This window comes from Capsicum annuum, chromosome 3 (assembly GCF_002878395.1).
Source record: "Capsicum annuum cultivar UCD-10X-F1 chromosome 3, UCD10Xv1.1, whole genome shotgun sequence".
In the NCBI taxonomy this organism is placed as follows: Eukaryota; Viridiplantae; Streptophyta; class Magnoliopsida; order Solanales; family Solanaceae; genus Capsicum; species Capsicum annuum.
Window position 1 is genome coordinate 264,085,939 of NC_061113.1, and position 25,939 is coordinate 264,111,877.

The following is a 25,939-nucleotide window of genomic DNA, read 5'->3' on the forward strand; positions in this document are numbered from 1 at the left end:
CTTCCAGGCAAACAACAGCTCCTGTTTCTCTATCGAACAATATGTCTTCTTGACATTTATCTGTAGTTGAAATACAAATGGATACACCACGAACGACGGTTGTATTTTCTTCAACTGACATACAGTCGTACGTTATTATCGTTACGGATATGAAAAGGTGAATCATTACCGTCGACAACATAACGTACATCAATATTTTTTTGAGATTCGTTAATGTCTAGTTCATCAGTAATCGATGAAATCAACTTCACATAATTTACTGATTCAGCTACAACAATTCCTTCACTTTTATAATCCACATATTCTGTTTGGGATCTCCATTTACCCGAGTACCTCAAAAAAATAGCAATATTCATCTTCAATAATGAGAAATAATTTGCTCTCTTCAGTAAATAACAAAAAACAGATCTGAAATTTTATTTGATTTATTTTTTTGCTTCAGATTTGCGTTTGTATGTATTTGTGATATTCAAATTTTGAAATTCCGTTGATATTACATGATTTAAGGGATGCAGTAATCCACGTATTTAATTAGTTGTGCTATTTACTTCAATTAATGCTGGATACCAGTAACTTCTTTTTTTTAAGGACTCTAACAAATTTCAATATACAAAAGTTGTTATGTATATGTCGTTTCAGGAATGTATATTAATAGGGAGAGAGACAAAACTAATTAAAAAAGATGGGATGTAGTATAGTTAGTTCTAAAAGGTTGGTATTTATGAAATTTACACTTAGTTTATTACACTGTTGGAAAAGTATCGGGCAGTACCTAGGTCATTAGTACGTCGATAGCCAGCCGGGGTAGCGCTCTTTTCCCCTGTCAATAGGGGTGGTAAAAGACTTATTTCAACTTTTAATAATAGTACTTAACTGTATACCATTTGAAACAATTTTTGTGCCAATTGCCACTGTCAGTGGCGGACCCACCTTGTAATCAGGAGTTCATCCAAATCCTTTCGACAGAAAATTATATTATTTTTATACGGTCAAAAATATTTTTATGTATACATAGTAAATGTCCGTATGTTTACTTCTGACCCCCCCTCAATGAAAATCCTGGCTCTCCGCCACTGACCACTGCTAGGAGTGTTCATGGATCGGTTTGGGTCGGTTATTGATCAAAAATTATATCCAAACCAACTTAGTCGGTTTTTAAACTTCTAAAACCAAACTAAACCAAACAAAAAAATAACCATCGATTTGATTTTTGTCGGTTTAGTTTGATTTTTTCGATTTATAACTTTAGCTAATGATAAAAGTTAAAAATTTTAAAAAAACAAATCCAATCTAACATCTGAGATGTCAATTGAGTGTTATACTTCGGCAAAACCATTACAACACCATATGAACGCTTCTAAAAAATATTTAAAACTACATTTAACAGAATGATATGATAACCCCCTCAAAAGGTGAATACATAAACTTCTTACTCAACAAGGTTAAAAAAGAAAGTTAAAATTAGTGAATGTCTATAGTCTAATGAATCTCAACTGGAAATTTTAATATACAACAAAATATTATTTTTATAATTAGTATCATTTGTTATTCAATATGCGAAATTCATTTAGAATCTCATTAGATACTGTCAACTAGATGAAGACATATGACTGAATGCGTTACGACTAAAGTTAAATCATGATTAAAATATAAAATGTAACAAATATTTAGATTGCATTTATGAATAATATATATATATATATATATATATATATCGGTTCGGTTTGGTTATTTTAGAGTAAAATCAAACCAGACCAAATTAGTATCGATTTTTTAAAATTCAAAACTAAACCAAATCAAACCAAATCAAATATCGATTTTTTAATCGGTTTGATTTGAATCGCGGTTTGATTTGGTTAAAAATCAAACCGTGAACACCCCTAGCCTCTGCATATTAATATACTATCAGTCTACCACTATATACTAGTATACATGAGAGAATTCAAGCAGCACAAATATCGCTGCGTCTCCGTGGGCGGTGTCACGATCTAAGCCCCATGAGATTACATATCGTCCGCTTTAATTTGTAATATAGAGTATAGACTTTACGAACGTTGTGTTGTTATCGAGCTTAATTTGACTAATGTATTATGTGCACCCTTCTTACCTAGAAATCAAGCCATTTGACATGTTCAGTCCACTCTCTATAAGCTGTCTTATACATTTGGAATTCGCGCCCCCTTCCTTATAAACCTCTTCATTTTTTCTTCCAATTTCAATGTGAGATTCGTCTTTTAAGTGTAACATACACCTTTATTCAAAAGTTTGTCGGTCTACAAGTATGTTAATCCTTTTCTCTGCGTTGGACACCTCCGTTACAATGATTAAAAGGGTAGCTCGGTGCACTAAAGCTCCCACTATGCGCAGGGTTCTGAGAATGGTTCCACCACAAGGGTGTAATTTATGCTTGTCTTACCTTGTATTTTCGCCGGAAGCTGTTTCTAAGGCTTGGACCTGTAACCCCCTGCTCACATTGTTGAAAATATGTCTCAGAAATAAAGTAGAAATAGATATTTTTAGTAATTTTTAATTATTAGAGTCCTATGTGACTTAGGAATTAGTTTTCCCTTTAGTATTTGAATAAGAATTAGTTATCCCAATTTAAATTGGACTGTGGTTAGAAAGTTAGCTATAAATATATGTTTTGAGTTATTAATAAAATAATTTTCTTTGACAATACTATTGTCGCATTTTATTTTTCTCCAATTCTTTCTCTATTATTTCTCCAATTTCAAAGTTAAAAATCAACAATTGATATCAGAGCCATTTTCTTGAGGGATCTGTGAGAGAGATGAATTCTGAAAACTTTTCCCAAATAGCTCCTCTTGTCTTTGATGGTGAGAATTACCATCTTTGGACAATAAGAATGGAGACTTATCTTAAGGATTTAGATCTTTGGGAGGTCGTGGAGGAGGATTATGATGTTATTCCGCTGCCCAATAATCCCACGGTGGCCCAGATCAAAAGCCAAAAGGAAAAGAAAATCAGAAAATCAAAGGCAAAAACAACTTTGTTTGCTAGCCTGTCTCCAATAATTTTCATGAGAATTATGACCCTTAAATCACGAAAAAAAATTACGATTATCTGAAGGAAGAATATATCGGAGATGAAAGAATATGAGGCATGAAGGTGTTGAATCTAATAAGGGAATTCGAATTGCAAAAGATGAAGGAATCTGAGACTGTCAAAGAGTACTCAGACCGACTTCTTAGCATTGTTAACAAGATAAGATTGTTTGACACAAAATTTAAAGATTCAAGAATTGTTGAAAAAACTCTTGCTATTGTGCCTGAAAGATACGAAGTATTAATAATTATTTGGAAAACACAAAAGACCTGTCCAAGATTACCTTGGCAGAATTGTTAAATACGTTGCAGGTGCAAGAGCAAAGGAGACTTATGAGACAAGATGGTATGGTTGAAGGAGCTTCGGCGGCCAACCACAAGACTCAAAGCAAGGGTAATAATTACCCACCTTGCAAGCACTGTGGTAAAATAGGTCATCCTCCATTTAAATGTTAGAATAGACCAGATGCAGAATGTAAGATCTGCAATCAACTTGGTCATGAAGCTGTTATTTGCAAAAACAAATATCAAGAAGATGAAGCAGATGCCCAAGTCACCAAAGAAGAAGAAGAAGATCACTAATTTGTGGCAACATATTCTTCAACCAAGAAATCTAATTTTTGGACGATTGACAGTGATTATACAAACCACACATATGACAAAACTCTTTTTAAAGAGTTTCTGTCTTTGAAAAAAATAAGAAAGTCAAAATTGAGAATGGTAGAAGGAAAAGAGAATATTGCAATCAAAACAATTTCAGAAGATGCACACAAGCCTTACAAGAACAAAGATGAATTGACAGATTTATTCAAGAGGTCAAATTCAACCAAAGCCGAGACAATTTCTGATCCAAGGAGGAGTGTTGAAAATATGTCTTAGAAATAAAGTAGGAATAGATATTTTTAGTAATTTTTAATTATTAGAGTCTTATGTGACTTAAGAATTAGTTGTCCCTTTATTATTTGAATAAGAATTAATTATCCCAATTTAAATTGGAGTGTAGTTAGAAAGTTAGCTATAAATATATATTTTGAGTTATTAATAAAATAATTTTCTTTGACAATACAATTGTCGTATTTTATTTTTTCTCCAAATTTTTCTCTGTTATTTCTCCAATTTCAAAGACAACAACTTTATCAATTAGCCGTGACCTCCGTTACAGCGATTTTACTTCCATATTCTAGAATCTGGATATCAGAGCCTCGCACTAATGTGAATTTATGTTCAGATCAACTGTTACCTATGGTCCATGAAAAGATAGAAGGAGAAATCCCAGCAAGGTACATAACAGCAGGCGTTATTGTTAACACCACTAGAGGTATCAATTGTCAAAGAGATGATTAATTAAGGGACCATATGAATTATTATCCAGTCTGTTCAATGAGATTAGTATAGGTTGGGCTAAGAGAGGACTTGCCGTCATATGTACATGCAGATTAGTAGTAATACAATTTTATTTTCAAAGATTGAGGTCTATATAAATCAATAGAAGAAAAAAACTGAAAGAAAGAATGCAATCGTTGAGGTCAATACAATGTATATGTATGTGTAGAGGGATTGACAACCCTAGATTATTAATTTATTAAAAACCACAATAGTTAATTGATGATGCAAGTAGCAGGGAAAGACGAAGAATTAATATTGAAGGCGGCATGGTCAAATTAAAGGATTTCTCGAAGGTGGATGTTGATCCGCTATTGACTTCAATTTCGTCTGCGTATCAATGGAGTTTACCACTTTGACTGACGAAAGGTATTCTACTTCTTGAAGATGGGCCGAGTGGATTGGATTTAGTCTACATCATTAATGGGCTTTTCGAGTCCAAATCCATCCCCATTAATGATCCAATACATAATATTCAAAAAAAGGGAAAGGACAGAAACGACACTTCAAAGTAAACTATTTTCATGAAAATGAGAATTTAAATTTCACTTTCTAGCCTTTTCAATTTACTAGCTTGTTCTATAACGTTTATATACACCTTTTATACAGTTTCTATACATATCTTATACATATAAATATTCTATACGAAAATTATACAGTTTTGATATACAATTTATACAATAATTGTACATTTTTTTTACACGTTTTATATAACAATCATATAATTTTCATACACTTTCTATATATTTTCTTATATATATTTTATACATATATCTTATATAGATATATATTCTATTTAACAATTATATCATTTTTATATAAATTAATTATTATTTCTAAAAAAAAAAAAAAAAAAAAAAAAAAAAGCAGAATATTTGATTAGTTAAAAAAAATAACAAAAAAAAATTAAAATATTTTTAAAAGGGCCGAAATTCCCAAGTTGAATATTGTATCAGTATTTTATATAAACTGTATCAGTATTGTATATGGACTACGTAGACCAAAATGACCTAATTAGGAAATGGCTATAAAGCGGAAATAGTATATCCGACTGGCCATTTTTTGAAAAGTTTTCAAACTTGGACTATTTGTTTTAAAAAGTGTTATAGGGTATCCTTTTCCCATTCAGAAATAGCAAAGTTTGAGGCCTAATTACTAGCAATAATTTGAATAATTAGCATTCTTTATGTATTATTAATAATACAATAATTTGCTCTGCATCAGTGATACGATAATAGATAGATACAAAGATTGTTGTAGTGTCAGAGCAAACCGTTGTATCACTGATAATACATTACGAATTTGAAAAACCATTTTATCACTACTATTACATGACAAATTTCTAAAGTGTGATAATTTTTTTTAGAACTTTTGTTCTATTAGGTAGATATAGTGTGTGAGTTTTCCTGCTAAGATAGCTATCACCTACCATTAACTCTACCTTCTTTAAAGGAAAAATTAGTATCCCTATATGTAACTTTTGCAGTCTACTTGTGCATGACCCTGATCCGTGACTTAAAAACTTTTCAATAATTTCTCCAATCTTTCCTGAATGGTCAAAAATAGGTAAAATTTGGGGTAGAAAATGATTATGTTTGTCACATGCATACAGTGATTATTCATTTTGTCCACCTCGAATACAATTTTTGGACTTCCAATCAGATGCCAACAATTCTAAAAACTTACTATATATTGTGTAAGAACATTTTTAGCTGCCTTACAAAAGGAACTACACCAATTGTATTTATAATGCACATTGATTTCAACTTGTTAGGATTCTACTTGAAGCATAGAGTAAATCTTTCATCCTACTTTTCTTTTTTGTTTCTTAGAAATTAGATATAATAACTTTCCTTTAATGACTTGATCTGATACCAAACACATTCATATTATGGTTGAATGTCGGAGGATTTGATTTCATTACCAACAATTAGGTCAAATGTTTTCTAATTAAGTCAGCGTTTGATCTGGATTTAGTTAAAACTCAATAAAATGAACTTTTGAAGTTGTGTTGAATGATAGTTTTTGGAACTTGAAGTTATGTTTGAGCATACATTTTATTTAGAAAAAAATTGTAAATTTTTGTGACTGGAAAGCCACTTTTGGAACTTGAAAATTTATGAATTCCGAATTACATATATACAAACAATGTCGCTAATTTTGCTTTTTGAAAATCTAACAAGAGCTAAGAATCCAATTTATTTATTTTTCTGAAGAAAAAAAAAATTAGAAGTGACTATTCATTTTCTTACTTTAATCTTAAGATGCCTCGAACTACATAGGAGGATAATCACATAACTAACTTTTAGCCCCACACCCACTCTGACCTATTGCTAATTTGACAGTTGGTTGAGGAAGAAAATAATGAGGAACCCCCAATTATGAAGCATGAGAACATAGCAATTATTCACAAATTTAAAAATAAGGGGAAAAAATGAGGGTGCATTACATATGGACCAATTTCTTTGGCCACTGGAAAATTAAATTAGCAGCCAACATTCTGGTTAGCACTACAAACTAAGTGGATGTCACCTAATAAGTATAAGGTTTCAACTTCTATATATTAATAATAGAGTGAATTTTTTTTTACTCTCTCAATTTATTTCCTTTTATTTAATAATTTCTTCTCTAATGAGTTTTACATCGTGTAATTCAGATTAATCATTAGACATCGAGTTGGAATTTAATGGGAAAAAAAAAGAATGTCTTATTTTCTATATTGTTGATTTAGATTTTTTAATTATATATCTTTCAGGTAATTTGGTGGGGTAAAATTTGTTTTTGACAAAAAGTGTGGAGAAATTAAACTCCAAGTATCTTTATTTGACAAAATAATTGTATATATTATGAGAAATAATTAATAGAGTTAGAAGAACATAATTATTAAACAAAGAGCCTCAATAATGTCATTATCAAAAGGGTATCACATGGTATACACTCATTGTCTTGTTTTTTTTTTTTCTCCAATAGCCATACCCAAAGGAGTCCTCATGGCTTTGGTTTCACATTTATGTGTGTGTGATTATGACTTTAACTCATTACCTTGCCTTCTTTCTCCAATTCTCCTCTTATTTCCTTTCTTTCTTTCTTTCTTTCTTTCTTGTTGGTCTTCTGCATATTATATATACATATATATTCTTAGTGTTGCTATACTTAATTGATTCTTGATGAGTATGGGAGATTCATTTGATGAAGAGTGTGATTATTTATTCAAGGCAGTTCTTGTTGGAGACTCAGCTGTGGGAAAATCAAACCTCTTATCAAGATTTGCTAGAGATCAATTTCAGCTGGATTCTAAGCCAACCATAGGTGTGGAATTTGCTTACAGAAATATTAGAGTTGGTGATAAACTCATCAAGGCTCAAATATGGGACACTGCTGGACAAGAAAGGTACCCAACCTTTTTGAAAATATTTTTTCATTATTAATCCTTCTCTTTAGCAATCATCTTTCGTTCTTAAACATGAACTGCGGTGAGATGGTTGAAATTTCTCTATCTTAACTGCATGAATCCAAATTTAATTAGACCTCAATACGGATAATTTTGATTTCGGATTAGGGAAACCAAAAAAGTAGTCTTAATTACACACAACTATTGAATAAGTTTTGGGTAGGTGTTAGGATTCTCCCTTTAGAAACTCTTATAATCTCAAGTGTGACATGAAATCAGACCTCTCTATAACAATCATCCTCTATAATAACTTTCACAATAACGATAAGTTTATATTAAAACTGATTTTTCATGTGATGTTATATTATATAGTCTTTATACAGTATTTTACTGTAATAACAAAATATAATCGTCCAAAAAAAATTGTTATAAATAAGCTCGACTACATATAGTTAGGTTATTTCTACAGGAATTTTACTTTTAAAGGTTTTCTACCAAGAATATGTTTTTTAGTATACCAAAATATTTATATATGGATAAAAAATTTAATCTTGTTGTGAGAGAAAAGAGGTGGTTATTGCAAGAGGAGTTTGTATAATTGATGGAAGGGCTAAAGGATATTTCAACATCAATACAAAACTGGCCAAATTAATCTATGAACCTTATCTACACACATCTAAAGAAAAAAAGTGATAAAAGTATTGATACCAGCTCATTTGGCATGAACGATAAACTTGACTAAAATATGTATTTAAAATTGATAAATGGATTCATGTTCAATTTTGTTTTTTCTTTTGTCCAATAATAAAAGAACAATATTGTGTTCGCTATCCGTTATACACCAATGCAAATTATTGTTTCAAATTTTAATATAACTATACCTATACCCAATCTTCATTTAATTAATACATTATCAGAAAAACAGATCATAACGGAATATGATGTCGTCAATACTTTGTTGAGTCTTTAAATGATATTACTGATCAGTACGTAATAATATTACTCTTATTATATTTTTATCCCTAAATCAGAAAGTTTTGCACCACCAACAGACTAGCTCAACTCAAAGGGCATATTAATCTCGTTATTTGAGACTAGCTCATTCATCTATTCGTATTCCACATTTTAGATTCTCAAATATACTTGATCGACGGATAATGTCAATTAGAAATAAACAAAAAAATAACCTATATAAATTCTATAAGTGCCTACTCTATGAAATTAAACTGCAGATCTTCAACATAAATATTAGTATTTTTGCTGTTTTTTCCTCCAGGTTTAGAGCCATAACAAGTTCATATTACCGTGGAGCTCTTGGTGCATTACTCGTCTACGACATAACAAGAAAGACAACATTCGAAAATATAAGAAAATGGCTGCATGAACTCAGAGAATATGGCAACTCAGACATGGTAATTGTTCTTGTTGGTAACAAATCTGATTTGTCCAATACTGCAAGAGAAGTAAATATTGAAGATGGACAAAGCCTTGCACAATTAGAAGGATTATCTTTTTTGGAAACATCAGCTAGGGAAAATTTGAATGTGGAAGAAGCATTTCTTCAAATGATCAACAAAATTCATGAAACTATAAGCCAAAAGAGCTTAGAAGCAAAAATGAATGAAGCAACTACACCAAAGTCACTTCATGAAGGGAAAAAATTGGAAATTATTAACATGATGGATAATGAAGTAACGGCCACTAAGCAAAATGTTAATTGTTGTTTATACTGAATTTACTAATTACTTGTAATTTCTTTGACGTATTTTATAGTTGGAGAAAGAAAGGGATCACACTTTAATTACTTTTGGTTGTTCATTTAATTTCTTTCTGTTATTGAATCTTGTTGACCAATGTGTCTTTGTTCCTTTTTGAACTTGTTATAATACACGTACGGCAACATCCTTCTTGAAAAATAGTTTCTTTTTAGAAATAATAATAATAATAAAATTGTTATAAAACAATAAAAAACAAGAAGAAGAGTAGAGAGAATAGAGAGAGTGATTCTTATTTATTCTCTTGAGGGATGAGAGATCATAAGATTGTGAATACAATGAACAAAATTCCTCTATTTATAGAGGAAATTTACTCCTAGTCTGAGTAAAAGACAGATGCTTCAAATCCTAATAGATATCAAAGTAGATCTTGATAGACATTCACTATAATGTAAATACATTTATAACACTCCCCCTTGAATGTCTAGATAGATAATGTGCCTCGTTAAAACCTTACTAAAAGAAATCCAGTAAGAAAAAAAATTTAATGAAGGAAAAAGAGTACACATTTTTAACAATACGCATATTGGCTGCCTCATTAAAAACCTTACAAGGAAAATCCAGTGGGACAAAACCTCGTAAGGAAAAAAGAGTACAACACGAATTAACTCCCCCTAATGAGAACATCCTTGAACCTTTGCATCTCAATCTTGTGCATCATCTTCTTGAAAGTTGTAATTGGAGAAGATTTGGTGAATAAATCAATCACATTGTCAGTTGAACGAATCTGTTGTACGTTAATATCATCATTCTTTTGTAGCTCATGTATGTAGAAAAGTTTTGGCAAAATGTGCTTCGTTCTATCTCCATTTATGAATCCTCCCTTAAGATGTGCTATGTATGCTGAATTATCTCTGTATAAAATTGTGGGTAGATTGTTATATTTCATACCACATTTTTCTCGAATGAGATGTATCATGGACCTCAACCATACACATTCTCGGCTTGCTTCATGAATAGCTATTATCTCAGCATGATTCGATGAAGTGGCTATGATAGACTGCTTTGTATATCTCCAAGATATGACAGTACCACCACATATGAACACATAGATTATTGAGATCGAGCTTTATGCGGGTCAGATAAGTACCCAACATCAGCATGACCAATAAGATTGGGACTACAATCTTTAGAATAAAACAAGCTCATATGTTTTATCCCATTTCGATGTCTCATAATAGGAGCAAAAATATACCTTGCTAACAAATTAACTGAAAAGGCTATAGGCCTTGTAGTATTTGTAAGGTACATGAGTGCATCAATTGCAATAAGATATGGTACTTCATAACCAATCAAATTCGATATATTTTGAATTTCAGCAAATAATCTATTGCTTTAAAAACTCTCCAAGAGTTCCAATGATGTTCAAGCAATAAACTTATACAATATAAGAATTATAAATAAGTTTTCCAGAAACTTTTATATGCTTCAAGCATTTTGAATCCTTAAAAGTTTTTCACATAAGTTTTGTCAAGTGACAATATTCAACATTTCATGAGTGACATCTTCAAATATCTGGACTGCAAATCAAATAAGTTTAATACTTACCAAGATGCATCCTTTCATGTCACTTGATAAATGTTTCTACATTAGCATGCTTAAATTAACGTAGAATTAAGATCCTCGTAATCTTTCACAATATTACGCCAATATTGTGTCAAAGATATTGATGATATATCATTTAGTATCGGTTCACAATGCGACATAACATTTTGAGATCTCATAACTTCATTATTTTCAGGTACATGAACCTCTCATAAGGTTTCATGAAGTGTTATGTCGTAGGCTCTTCAAGAGCTCATTGCCTTCTTATTATGATTATTTGCTCCTTATTTTTCAAGGACTATTTCATTTGGAACCGATTAGCCTACCACGCTTCACGTATGCATAGACTTGGTCCTTTAGGAACACAAAATAAGAATATTGCGCTTAATATGAGATGTTTTCGACATTTGACTTGAATTATCTTTTGGATGAGGATCTGGTGGTAATTCCTAACATATTTCATAGCGCTTATAATCTCCCCCTTATGTTAGGAAAACTAACATACATCCTCTACTTCTTTGAGAAATCCATCTTTGTGCATTATGGTATATTCATTAATCGTATACCGCATATCAAAATTATTAGATGGAATAATTGGTTCCCGGCCTTGAACCAATTGAGAGGGAAGAAATAATCATAATTTATTGGTCTAATGCATACAAATGCTATTGCAGTATATCATATTTTAGACCAATACATGAAGTTTTGTTATCATTAATAATGATTTAGCTATTTATCGAAGGCACTCAATGCCAAACCATCATAATCAAGATAACTTTCTTGATTGTACAATCTAAAAATTATGTTCTTAACTCAATTTTATTGAGCAAGCAACTTTATGAATGTCAAACTGCAGGTTGACAATGGATGTACATGTGATCATCTTATTGATGCATCTTTTCAACATATCACATGATAGATGAACGGACCCATATTCACCTTTTATATTTTTCAGATTTAAGAAATTCAATCCCAACATTAGTCGGTCCAACCAACTTATCATGAGAACAAGCGACATAAACAATTCTCGAAGAACCTTCTAGTTCTTCAATACATGTCTAATATTCAATATGCACATCTTCGAGATGTCACAATCGTTCATATCAATTTATGAACTTTTATTCTAGTAAACTCCAAGTTTACCATGACATGTACTTTTTTCTTTAGTAAATTTCAGATTTACTATTACATGAATAAATTTCAGATTTACTACTTTAGAAGTAGATTTCGAAATAACTCTTCTCAGTTATTCTGCCTCATTCGGAGGTGAGTTGTGATACCATCACAATCAAGTGCACGTTTGCATTAATAAGTTTCTCATTCCCCAGGAATGAAATATAATCATGCCTTAAGCGTATCAAATTATGATAGCTACTACAAAAGCAAATTGAGGCATACATATGATTTATTGCTACCACATTCAATTCAGGGAATAGAGCATATCAATGGGATATATTTCTTGACTTTTCATCAAATACCCATTATTTTGCCTTAGCCATTATAATATCATCAATGCATGCATTGAGATCCAATCTCAACGTCTTATCCATATAAAGGCGTCTTAGGCATAAATTGATGGGACTTGAACCCAACATATTATCATCCTTTTTGATAATATTGTTCTTGAGGAATAAATTTAAAATATAAATAGTTTCAAACCAATTATTTTTCCTCAAATTCAACAATAATTATATTATTAGTAGCAAAAGATAAATAACATAAGAAATTACTAACCTTGAAATCCTTTAGATTTATAATCTCACCTTGTTTGACAGAGTCTCGTGCTGATAACGTGTTATAAAATAATAAAGAACAAGAAGAGGAGTAGAGAGAATAGAGAGAGTGATTCTTATTTCTTCTCTTGAGAGATGAGAGATCATAAGATTGTAAATACAATGAACAAAATCCCTTTATTTATAGGAGAAATTTACTCCTAGTCTGAGTAAAAGACAGATACTTCAAATCCTAATAGATATCAAAGTAGATCTTGATAGACATTCACTATAATGTAAATACATTTATAACAAAAATGTTACAGAAATATTTTATGTTGGATACATTAGATTTAAGTGTAAAATGCTATATTCTTAATCAACTTCAATCTGGTCTCAACACTTTCTATATATATCATATATATGATTAGGATAAATATAGCTTCGATAGAATTCAGAAGCATTTGACCTAAATCATAAAAGATTATTATATCTAAGTTAAGTTCATATTTAAATTACTCGAACTTGTTTATCTTAAAATCTGGAACAGGTAACGTCTAAACTTTTGATTCGACTTTTTTTTTTGTTAAATAAGATGATTGCATTAAAACATAAAAACAACAAAGCTGGAGGTGCTAGTTTTGGAGCTCAGTCTGGCTCCATTACAAAATTTGTTTGGCGATGACTTGTACAATTTTGGTAAGAAAGAACCTACAAGGATAGCATTTTTCTTCTCTATCAAAACAAACTTCATGAGTTACAAAAAAGGGAGGGGTTACAAAAACTTTACAGTAGTCAAAAAGAGATTTTTGCTCCAACATTCGCCATGGTGTCAGCTACCTTGTTTTGCTCCCTGTAGCTATGGTGAATGATGGGATTGCCCAATATTCTTATCAGATACCTGCAGTCATGAATAATTGGGTTATAGAGTAAATTTTCTTTTGTTAGCCAGTTAATGATTTTCTCTAAGTTAATACATATCTCAACGGGGCACAAGTTGTGCTCCTCAATCAGAATGAGGCCTTGTCTAAGTGTCATAAGCTCCATGAGGTTATTAGAAGCATGTTGAAAGCTTTGAATGAATCCAAGCACCCAGGTCCCCGAGTCAGTTCTTACCACTCCCCTAATGCCCCTTTACCAGGGCTCCCTATGCAGGACCCATCAGTGTTAAGCTTGTAGACATGTTTAGGAGGAAGGGTCCAGCCTATAGAGATGGTAAGATGAGAGTTGTTAGTGGAAATATTATTGATGTGGAAAAATTCCACAGCTTCAAAGTAAGCCTGATTAAAAGAACGAGGGTAATTTTTGTTGTTGAAAACATTATTATTTCTAGTTTTCCAGATATTCCAGAGACAAAAAAGGGAGAAAGGTGCTCCAGTCCACTCTACTATCATAGCTGTTATGATTTAGAGTACTCCAGGTGGTTTTCCAGTTGCTAGGAGAGAAGTTAAGAGTGGTGATATTGTTTTCCCCCATTGTATTGAAGAACCAGTTTTCTCCATAGAATGTTAGCACGTCTGCATTGAAAGAACAAGTGGTGGATATCCTCTTAGGGTAGGCACAAGTGGGGCATGACTATTCAATGTTGATGCCTCTGTTAAAGAGGATTGCTCTAATGGGGAGACTAGCCAGAGAAAGAACTTCAGTTTTTCAGAGATGGAGGCTTTCCAGATCCAGCCCCAAGATTTATAATTGTTAGGGGGAGGAGATCTGTTAGAATTAATGAGGTTATAAGCACTTCTGCAAGAGAACATACCTGAACCATTTAAGAGCCACAAAAGGGTGTCTTTCTGAATTAAAGGGTTGGGGAAGAAAGTATTCCTAATAGTATGGAAGATTGAGATAGGGATCTCCAAGAGGAAGGGGGTTGAGATTCCAGTTACCCTCCGGTCATATACTGGAGAGAGGAATACTGTTAGTATAATGAGGAATAGGTCCCTGAATGATGTTTCTAGGGGGTGGGAGGTTTAGGATCCAGCAGTCCTCCGAGGCATCAACTTTGTTGCCATTATGAATGAACCAACAAATAGCCTGTTTGCAAAAGTTCCAGCCCCTTTGGATGTACTTCCAGGTCCTAGAGCAACTGGGGGAACTGGAAGAGTACTTATACTTGTGGTTTAGGACAGTAGCCCAGAGAGTAGAGGGATTAGAGTTGAGTCTCCAGACCAGACTACTGAGCATGGTGTCATTCTTTATGTTAGTCTTTTGGATTCCTAGACCCCTTTCTTTCTTGGGTCTAGTGAGGGTTTTCTAACTAACCATATGCATTTTCTTTCTAGAATTAGCGGACCCCCAAATGAAGTTCCTTTGGGTTCTATCTATGACCTTGAGGATTTTGTTGGGAATAAGAATGAATTGCATGACATGGTTAGGCATGCTTCCTGGACTAGATTTAGCCAGGTTTGTTCTGCCAGCTAGGTTGAGGAAGTTGGTTTTCCAGCCAGCAAGTTTGGAATTCAAATTAACTAAAAAGGAAGTGAAAGTCTGCAGGAATGGGTTTTTTATGAAAGATGGGCAAGCCCAGATATTTGCCAAATTTATTACTAGACTTCATTCCTAAGATGGTGGAAAGGTTGAGTCTAGCAGCCTCATCACAATTGCTGGAGAAGAGCACGTTAGACTTATTATTATTAACTCTTTGGCCTGAGTGCTTACTGAAGTTGTCCAAAGTATTAAGAATGGAATGACAGTTCTTGATATCAGCTCTAGCAAAGAGGGTGAGGCCATCGGCAAAAAATAAATGGGAGAGTTTTAGCCCCCATTTGCTAGTAGATATGGGGGTCCAATTGGGATGTCCCCTTCATAATTGATTCTCCTTGACAGGAGCTCCATTCAAAGGATGAAGAGGTAGGGTGACATTGGGTCCCCTTGCCTTATCCCTCTGGTGGGGTTGAAACAGTGGGTAATGTTCTAATTCAGAAGCATAAAAATAAAAGAAGAAGAGATGCATGAGAGAATAAGTTTGGAGAGCCCGGAGGAAAGTTGAAGAAAACCAAAGCTTTTCTGATGAATGATCATTCTATCCTATCAAAGGCTTTCTCTAGATTAATCTTTAGGACCATGCCGAACTTCCTACCCTTCATTTTCCTGAAGCGATCTAGGTATTCTTGGACAATGATGGCATTGTCATAAGCTCTTCTCTTAGAAAAAAAGTTGGCTTGACTTTGGCTAATGATAGATTGGATAAGGGGTTTCAGTCTACCAGAAATAATTTTGATGATGATTTTGTACTGGGTGTTACACAATCCTATAGGTCTGAAGTTCTTCAAGGATGTATCATCCTTACATTTTGGGATCAGACTGAGAAAAGTTGTATTTACAACAGGGTTCATAGTCCAAGAGGTAAAGGTGTCATTACAGAACTGTTGGAGGGGAGGGGCCATATTAGGCCAATACTTCTGGTACATGAAAGGGTGCATCCCATCAGGCCCAGGAGCTTTGGTGGGGCTAAAGGTAAAGACAACCCTCTTGATCTTTTCGAGGCTAGGGATGGAGTCATGGTAGAGATGGATAGAGGATATTTGAGAGGGGGGAGAAATGTTCAGAAGAGTAGGGGGACTCATAGAAAGAAGGGACAGCATTGGTGATCTCCTGGTGTTCAAAGATCCATCCCCCATTCTCCTGTAGGGATTTAATTCTATCTTTTCTTCTTCTATTTAGGGTAAAGGTATATAAAAATTTAGTATTTTTGTCTCCATCTATGAGCCAGTTGATCCTGAATTTGAATTTCCAAAACTCATTTTCCTGATCTAAGATGTAATTGAATTTTTTGGTGAGTGCAAATTCTAGGTTCTGAAAAAAATGACTGGTTGGATAATGGGGGGATTTTTGAATCCCTGCCAATCTAGCAAGAGGTGGTTCTTTTGTTTGAAGATATCTCCAAATATTTCCTTATTTCAGGTTTTAGCAATGTCCTTGAAAGGTGGGTGGCATGTCTGAGGTTTGCACCCTCAAGAAATGAGCTATTGACGAGGTTATTGAAATCAATGTGGTTACACCATATGGATTCTACCCTGAAAGGTTTTGGAAGAGGAATGGAAGTTCTAGTGAGGTTAAGAAGGAGAAGGAGTAATCAGAGTGGATTCTAGGGAGGTGGGTAATAGAGGCCTCAGGATATAGATGAATTCATTGATCATTGGCTAGACATCTATCAAGCCTTTCCAAGATCAGGCCTTGCCTGTTTTTATATGTCATACTGGACCAGGTGAATTTTCTGCCTATGAAGCCAACGTCTATGAGGTTGCATTTATTAATGCAGCCCCAAAAGAGGGAGGTCATGTGAATGTTGATGGGGTTACCCCCCAAAATTTTACTGGTCCTCAGGACTTCATTAAAGTCTCCTTCCACAACCCAACTATTGCTACCCAGGGAAGGCATGGCATCAGCTAGGGATATTAGTTGGTCCCAAGAAAGCTTCCTAAAATTAAAATCATTGTTGGCATAGATAATGCGAAGGAGCCAAGTAGAGAGAAAAGAGCTTACCTTAACAGAAGCATGGATAGTTTGGGTAGAGATGGAGATACTAGTGATAGAGATGTCATCCTCCTTCCACATGATAACAGTGCCATCTGAGTTACTAGGGACACTAGACTCTATGAAGTTATGGAAACCCAATTCATAGGAGATGTTTCTGTGGTCTACCATCTTTGTTTCCAGAAGAGCCAGGATGCAAGGATGGTGAATGTTAATCATGGACTTGCATTATTTCCTAAACTCAGGGTCATCGACCCCTCTAGAATTCTAAATTATGCAACTCTTCATCATTGGTTTCTATAGTTGATGGGGGGCTGTCATGGTCTCCTTCCCCTTTCTCACAGAATTGGAGGATCCAACAGTCTCTGGGTTTTTCTCTTCCTTGATAGGGGTGACACTTTGACTGTGAAATGTTCCTCTATCATAAGGTTTGGTACATTTAGCTTTAGGTCTAGTTTGGTCAGAGATTGAGGCAGAAGAACAATAACCATCTCATGAATGAAATCTGTAAACTATAGTTTTACGAGTCTTTCTAGAGTGAAGACGTCCATTTTGGGGATTCTCAGCTCTGCATGGAGGCCTTCCAGGTCCTTGTTGCTCTCCCTCAGGGCCTCCATTATTTTCCTTCTTTTTATCATTTTAAATAAGAGAGAGGTTGGGGGTGGTGATGGATTCACCATTGGTATTAGGGGGTTTGGCTTTCCCTGGGTATGGTGACAAAAGTTGGTCCCTGGACCAGAAGAAGAGGGTTAGAGGGTGGAAAGAAGGGGAGGCTACTGCTTAGCTGGTTTATTATGAGTGACAGACTCTCCGGAATTAGTTCCTTCATGGAGAATGAGTTTATCACATGGAACAGTGTTGCCATCCAGATATTTTGGTCATAGCTGGCTAGACCTTGACGCAGGCATTCCATAGCCAAGAGTGCTAGGTACCTAGGGTCCTGGATATAAATAGTGACTTGTCTCCCCTCCATTTGAGCATGCAAAGAAAAAGATTGGTTAGGGAGACATACTTCCAACCATGAGGCTAAAATGTGGTCCAGTGGTAAGGCCTTCGTGATCAAGGTGATCATGTTGGGGTTTTGAGGGTTTTCCATAGTTCTGTTGTTGAGAAGTATAAATGACCTCCATAGTATCTGGAGATGATATATGAGAAGAAGGAAACTGAGGGGATTGAGCATTAGTAGCAGTATTTGCATTTAATAGAATGTCCACGTGATGGCTAGTATCCATCACATCACACTGAGAAGTGGAAGGGAGGGTCTCCGTCGGGCGTGTGCGGATTTCCAACTGCAAGTTCATGATTGTCTGAGCTGAGTTGGATTGACTGGGCCCTATCATACTCTTTTGTTTAATTATTATTTCCTTTAACTGAAGGAAGGGGACTATTTAAATTAGAAGAGGAAATGGGCTGGGTCGGGTTAGTAGAGGTAGAGGGCCTCTCAGGGTCAGAGGGTTTTGGGTCTGTCTCATGAGAAAGTTGGGCCCTGGGTGCGTCCAAGTGGACCTTAGAGTCAAAACTTGGGCCTACCACTAGAGAGGGCTCAAGATGAAGGATCTGAAGTTGGCCCATTTTGGCCTTACCCCGATATGGCCCAGGTTGCCTGGGTTACCCTAGTTTGACTCCTTCGCCGCCGCCTAGATGAGAAGAGGACTTACCTGTTGCCGTCTGATCGGTCCTCCCATCCATGGTATGATTTGGATGGTAACCTGGGTCCTCTTTGGTAGGTTGCTTTTCTTTATTTTTTAAAGGACACAGTGTGCCAATCAGTCTCTGAAGTGATTTTCGGTGTCATCCTATGGTCGATCTGATAGACAGGGTTAATTGGGAGTGACAATTGAAAGAGGTATGACCTAAGTGTCCACACGATGTGCATAGGATTCCGTCCCCTTCATATTCAGTGTTTCGATGGTGGCCTCCGATATTGATAGAGGCCATTACAGGGATGCCCGTTTGAATTTGGACGCATAATCTAGCATAGCGACCCTGGAGTGTAGCAGAGGTGCATGCATCGATCTTCAGCAGTTTTCCAATCCTACTTCCCACCCTTTGGAGAATTTTGGACATAAAATTCGGTAGGTAGTTGAGGTATGCGTAGCCAGATTACCGTAGAGTCGATCTTTGCCTTGCTTGGGACGAAGTTAAGTTCCTACTTCCTCACCGAGATGAATGTGCCTGCTATGAACCCTGGCCCTCCTTGTAGTGAATTAGCTTGATTCTCTGTGTTGTGGAATTTGACTGTGTAGAAACCCGATCCTAAATCAATGAGGCAGATGAAGGTCTTCCACAGGGCTTCCAATTTGATCTTTAGGTATTGGTGTTCGAAGTTCTTCCGGACTGACTTAATTGTTACAGAGAACTTCCATGGATCGTAAAGCCGCGTCCTCTCTTCGACTGAGAGGTTGATTAGGTCCCGTGCAATCGGGTTATCTTCCTCCTGTATGGGGCTTGGCTCATCGGACTGGAATAGGCGATTTGAGATAGCATCTTTGTAAGACAGTTTGGTTTCTGTCATTTGGACATCAACGATGGTGGCCTCTGGTAACGAAGGGGGGTTTTTGTTCTTCATATCTGAGGATTACTTCTGTTTAGGTTGAAGGAAGCAGGGAAAAGGAAGGGAGATAATTGGACTCTTTCTCTCTAACCCATTTTATGGAAACACCGCTATTTTATTTGATTCGACTTTGGCTACGTTCTTGCCCCTTTTTAATCAAGGAAAAAATTTGCTAGTAATATTATTGGATAAAAGAAAGCATAACAATCAAGAAAAGAGTCAGATATTTTATTAATGCTTTTTGATTGGTTGGATGATGTGTCCTATAAAGTCTTTGGTTAGTTCTCATTAATCTATAAATATTTATGTCTCATTCATGAATTTAATAATTAGAAAAAAAAAAAAGCTACAATTTCTCCGACAAAGTCAAAATATTTTATGATTAAACCATATTACCACAAAAAAAAAAAAAAAAAAATGAACAAGAAATTTACAATAAAACCTATCAAAAGTTTAACAAAGAGCATAATACATCCAATTAGTATGTATCGTTTGATTTTTACATGACTATCAAGATAGGAATTAAATAAATAAGGTACAATCTTACATTTTCCATAAAATATATGCTAATAATATATGTTTTTTCTTTGTTTTGGAAAGAAACATCTATTCCCTCCTTTAGTTTAATTGTCCAAATCGGAACACCCTCAAGTATCAACACCTAGAATGATATTTCTATTATATCACTATTTAAAATATAAAAATTCAATATTATGAGAAATGACCATAAATTAATAATAAAATAAATTATGAATTAAATGATAAATTATTTCTTAATTTTTCAAATTAAACAAGTAAAATGAAAATCTACTTTTAATAATAAATGAAAGATAAAAATAATCAGAGAAAATATTATTTTTAAAAAATACACACAAAATAAAAAGTATACCAAAACAATTATATCTTGAAAATTAAGCAATCTCCAAATCCAAAATTGAGCAAGAGGCACTTTCCCTAAATAACAAATTCATAAAACATTATTCCCCAGTTTTCATTCTAAATCTTCAAATTTATTCGTAATAAAATCTTATCCCCGAGTTCGGACCCAGAAGAATTCACTCATTCGAAGCGGTTATCAAACGCCCGGACCACTTTATACATTTTTCTCTCCGGCTACTTTCTTTTCTCTCTCACTTCTTCTCAGTTGTAATCGAATTCGCAGTAGCATTTACAATATGGAACAATGCAAAATCTAACATAAAAATAATATTCAGCTACAAAATAGCATTATAATCGAAACACAATAAATAAAGAACAATAACAAATATCTTAGATCTTACACTATCATATTACGACTAATGCATGACAACACTTCTACTCAACTAATCTTCTATTCTAATGTGTGTCGTCCATATTCCCTATCTAAGATCATGTTAAATAAAATTTTTTTCATGAAATATATGTATATGTCTTTTTTTTTTTGTGAAAATGCAAAGAAACATCAAACGTCGAATCTATCCTTTCCTTTTGACTTGTCCGACTTGACACATCCATAAGAAACAATAAATAGAATGGTACTTCTATTATATCATTGTTTAAATATAAGACAGAATACATCTGCAGACCCCCTAATTTGACTTCATCTTTCACTTTGACACTTCAAGTGGACAATGTTCATTTTTAACATCTAAAGCAGTCTTCAAGTGTGTCATTTTAGCACATTTTTCATAAGCAGCAAAAAAAATACTATGTGCGTGTGCTACATGCGCTAATGACATGAAAATTGACGAATAAAACGTGGACAATTTTCATTTCTCTTCAAATTAATTTTTAAATAACTAATTTTAATTAAAATAAAAAAATACCAATTAAATGTTGACACTTGCCATTTTTAACCCAAATAATTATTTTAAAAAATGAATTATAATTACCTCCACCCTTACCAAATCTATCTTCTCCAGCCCATCAACTTGCTTCCCCACCCTCAGTCGTCTTCTCCAATTCCTACCGTTGTTTCACCTCCTTTGCCCACCAACCCACCCCCATAATCAAAATTTTCTCTTCAATTACCTACTAATACACAATCATTTAAAAAAAAATGTTATGAATTCATCCTAAATAAAATCTGTTAAAAAATTGTTGAGATGTCACAATTGGAGGAATTTTTCATAATCAAATTGCATTCGACATTATTCATTCTTTCATGTTAACTCTAAAATCTATCTCAAAACTTTTCACCATTAAAGGACCTTAAAATTGAGTAAAATCGAGATGGAAAATGAGCTAAAATGAGTGATTGAAAATTATGAATTTATAGAAGTTGAAAGAAAAGGTGATGATAGATTAATTTTCCACCATTTTTGACTATCATTAAGGAAGAAATCATGGTTGCGTGAGTTGTTGGTGGATAAAAATGGAGAAAAGTGTTGGAGCAGATCAAAAGGAAGACAGGGAAGAAGAAGAAGAAGAAGAAGAAGAAGAAGAAAATTAGTAATTTTTAAGCTGCCCACGTGCTCAAAGTGTGTACACTACACACAACGTGTCAAATCAGTAAAACGTGTCAAAGTGGCACAGTTGATGACTACTTAAGGTGTTAAAAATGAATATTATCCACTTGAGATGATAAAGTGAAAGATGGTGCTAAATTGAGGGGGTTGTCGATAGAGTAGGAAATGAACCACCATTACGATATGACCATGGGCTACACAAAACGCATTGACAAACTTTTGAATAGACCTTTTAAGACTATCAAAGTATTTTAAGTATTAAACGAACTATCATGAGAGTTGTAGCAAATATAGGTGGAAGGAAGATGGAGAAATATTGAGTCTTCTAAATGAGTATGGATTCATAGGCAGAATTGTGAATGAATTTGGGTCTGAATTACACATGGATTAATAAAATAATATCACATATTTAATTATAAAAATTTACTTATGTCACATCAGATTTTGTTATAGAGAAAATACATAAAAATTCCTCTAAACTTGTCTGCATAACTTAGTTTAGCTTCGTAACCTTATAGACGTTTATTTACCCCTTATTCGACTTTGATGTGAAATTAATACCCCTTCTGAAAGCAATCCCAGATCAAAGGATAGCAGTATTATACACGCGCCTTACACATGTATAACAACATTTTAAAGCTTTTATTATTATTATTTTATTTAATATATTTTTTTAGTTTATGCTTTTTCTTCTTCTTTTGCCTCAACGTTTTCAATTTTATCCACATTCATCACCATTTTTTTTCTACATTTTCAGATTCTCAAATCACCAACAACGTCGCCTCTTTCTCTGCTCAATCCGCCACTAATGTCAAGGAATTCATCAACAATTTCCTCCATTGATCACTATTTTTCTTCTACAATTTCAGATTTCAAAATCACCATCAACGTCGCTCCTTTCTTCGCCCAATCTGCCATTAATATCAAAAAATTCATTAACAATTTCCTCGATTCATCATCATTTTCCTTCATTCATCACCATTTTTCTTCTACAATTTCAGATTTCAAAATCACCACCAGCGTCGTCCCTTTCTCCGCTCAATCCACCATTAATGCCAAAGAATTCATTAACAATTTTCTCCATTAATCTTCATTTTAAAAAAAATTCTCAGCAATTCCGTCTCTAATCGGTGTCCCACCAACACTCTCAGGCGCTCAGCTGCCTATACACCGCCTCCCGTCATCACCTCCTTCACTTTCTCTATTTCTCTCTATCATTTTTTTCACATTCAACATCATTTTTCATAGTGAAACTTCTTTCAACATAAAGATCTACAACGCACACAAACACACCGTGCTCATAATTCAAAAGCTTTTCAACAAGATAGTTCATATATGAGATTTGTAATTGTATAGCAGAAAGAAAAGTCGTCGAAATTTAATTTTTTCGATGAAAGTGAGACGATTTCAATCACAAATTTTGAATCTTAAAAACCGATTAAGAAAATAAAAGATTTTAGTAAAGCATTTTAATAAGTGCTTTAAGTATACGCAGGTTTCATCGAAAAATTAACGTTGACGAATATTTTTTTCGGCGAACTAATGCAAACTCACATATAATCTGTCTATAATAAATTACTAATCTTTATTTTTACTGTGTAAAATTAACACCGAGAAACAGAAGAAGAGAATTTCATGGAGGGTATTTAAAGATTGTGAAAAATTGGATATGGCTTTGAGATAAATTTTGAAAAGATGAAAAAAAAGGGCCGAAAAGTAGAGAAATGAAGAAGAGGAGAAGAAGGGAAAAAATTAAAAATCTAAAAAGAAAATAAAAAATTAAGAAAAATATAATTAAGTATAATTAGTAGCATCATCCAATTAGAAAGCGACACATGTATATTTTGAATCATGTTTAGTGCATTTTTCTCTACTCACAAGCATCTCAAATATTTAATAATATTTTTTTCTACGTTACTTATTAAGGAGGTATTGATTTCACATTAAAGTCAAATAAGATGATAAATAAACAACAGTTATGATGCTAAACTAAATCATGGAGACAAATTTAAGGGTTTTTTTTTTTATGTATTTCTCTTCTGTTATAAGGAGGAATAACTTTAAACTTAAACTACCATATTAATAATTTTAAATTATTCAAAAATAAAATAAATGAAAATTTAGTGGTACATTCATATGCTAACTATTTTTTGTATATAATTTATTAAATCATTAGATATTGATATAAAATGAACATTATTTTTCATTGACATATTTTTAAAAAAGAGATAAAAGAAAGAGAGTATGTATACGTGAAGAGTCAATTCCACTTTATCCCCATAATATTTAAGAGTTTGAAAATATATTCCCTTCACATAGAATATGTTCTTGATGTGATTTTGACGTTTGAAAAACATTTATAATTAATCTCAACTGATATGTATTTTTGAAGATGTAATAATCAGTTAAGCTTTAGACTCTGTATTTGTGCACAAATCTAATGAATTTTTTTTCTTTCAATTCGGTTCTTAGACGGTTACTAAATGAATGGTGGAAATTTGTTTATCTTTTAACAAAAGATGATGATGATACTCAAGTTTAGCTAATTTCCTTATTGATTTAAAATATATATATATATATATATATATATATATATATATATATAGCTCTAAAATATTATTTTTATGTTTGCCTTGTGAACTTCAAAAGACAATTTATTTTTCATTGTATTCAAAGTCATAACATATTATCATCCCTTTTCTCATAATTTTGAACATTTTCCTCATTTACTATTCTAAAATCTTTTTAAAAATCTCTTTCTTTATTATTCGCCTTTATTATATTTACTTCTTTAAAGAGACTGTGAAACGACTAAGTACATAATGTTGTAATTAATTTTTTCAATTAATCATTCTTCACCTCGCGTACAATCAATTTTTCTATGATACTTGATCACTGATAATTAATTGGTCAATCCTTTCCTCTACTTAATCATATTTTGTTTTATATATATGTCTTTTACTTTTTTTTTTTTTTGAATTCTCATGTAAGTTATTCTTTTTCTTAAATGTCAAATAATAATGAGTGAAACTGTGAAAAATTAAGATATATATATATATATATATATATATATATATATATAAAAGTATGACTTAAATTTTTTTACTTAATAGGAACAATATTTATGTGACCTTAAGATGTCATAAAATTATTTATTAAATAAATAAAGTTATAAATGTGAAAGCTTTGAAAATTATGGATATTACTAATATTAATTAAGAGTAGATGTTATTAAGATGAAAAACAATGAGTTATATAGATGGGTTTTTAATGAAAAATAATTAAGAAAAATGAGAGAAAGAAATCATACAAGAAGAAAAAAAAAAGACAAATAAGAATAAAGGCTATAGAGAGGTGTCATATCACCTTGTATATGTCGCTTCTTTATATATAGATATATAAATTAATCAAAAAAATGTATTTTCATGTATGTGATTATTTTCCTTTACAAAAATTAAATTATTAAAAAAGTATATTTTGACGTATGTGATTATTTTCTTTAAAAATAAAATGTAAATTCTAATCTTAAGGAAAATAAATTAAGCCAACAAATATTACCTCCATAGATCCATCATGTTACTCCTCAATAAAATC

At 33.0% G+C, this 25,939-nt stretch overlaps 3 protein-coding genes across 3 annotated transcripts in view; 2 read left to right on the forward strand and 1 right to left on the reverse strand.

Moving 5' to 3' along the window:
• LOC124896915 overlaps window positions 1–356 on the reverse strand; it is a 7,277-nt gene extending 6,921 nt beyond the window's left edge. The window contains exons 1-2 of the mRNA XM_047408792.1: window positions 170–356; window positions 14–114 (exon numbers count right to left, since the gene is read on the reverse strand). Coding sequence (XP_047264748.1) covers window positions 14–114; window positions 170–356 — 288 coding nt within the window. The remainder of the gene's footprint in view (window positions 1–13; window positions 115–169) is intronic.
• Window positions 357–3,123: 2,767 nt separating this feature from the next.
• LOC124896916 lies at window positions 3,124–3,647 on the forward strand. The gene is made up of 3 exons (XM_047408793.1): window positions 3,124–3,303; window positions 3,378–3,459; window positions 3,571–3,647. Exons 1-3 carry the CDS (start codon window positions 3,124–3,126, stop codon window positions 3,645–3,647), a joined length of 339 nt encoding a protein of 112 aa, XP_047264749.1.
• Window positions 3,648–7,378: 3,731 nt separating this feature from the next.
• Window positions 7,379–9,643, forward strand: LOC107856491 (ras-related protein RABA6a). Its single transcript, XM_016701496.2, has 2 exons — window positions 7,379–7,839; window positions 9,116–9,643. The coding sequence occupies exons 1-2, from the start codon at window positions 7,616–7,618 to the stop codon at window positions 9,570–9,572; spliced, it is 681 nt and encodes a 226-aa protein (XP_016556982.1). The 5' UTR covers window positions 7,379–7,615; the 3' UTR covers window positions 9,573–9,643.
• Window positions 9,644–25,939: the final 16,296 nt, after the last annotated feature.

What these genes read in the sequence shown, in the direction of transcription:
- LOC107856491 (XM_016701496.2), top strand. Translation starts at nt 7,616, where the DNA reads ATGAGTATGGGAGATTCATTTGATGAAGAGTGTGATTATTTATTCAAG. An exon ending in GACACTGCTGGACAAGAAAG is followed by an intron (nt 7,840 to 9,115) that starts GTACCCAACCTT and finishes TTTTTCCTCCAG; the next exon opens with GTTTAGAGCCATAACAAGTT.
- LOC124896916 (XM_047408793.1), top strand. Translation starts at nt 3,124, where the DNA reads ATGAAGGTGTTGAATCTAATAAGGGAATTCGAATTGCAAAAGATGAAG. An exon ending in TTGTGCCTGAAAGATACGAA is followed by an intron (nt 3,304 to 3,377) that starts GTATTAATAATT and finishes AATACGTTGCAG; the next exon opens with GTGCAAGAGCAAAGGAGACT. An exon ending in CCACAAGACTCAAAGCAAGG is followed by an intron (nt 3,460 to 3,570) that starts GTAATAATTACC and finishes TTGGTCATGAAG; the next exon opens with CTGTTATTTGCAAAAACAAA.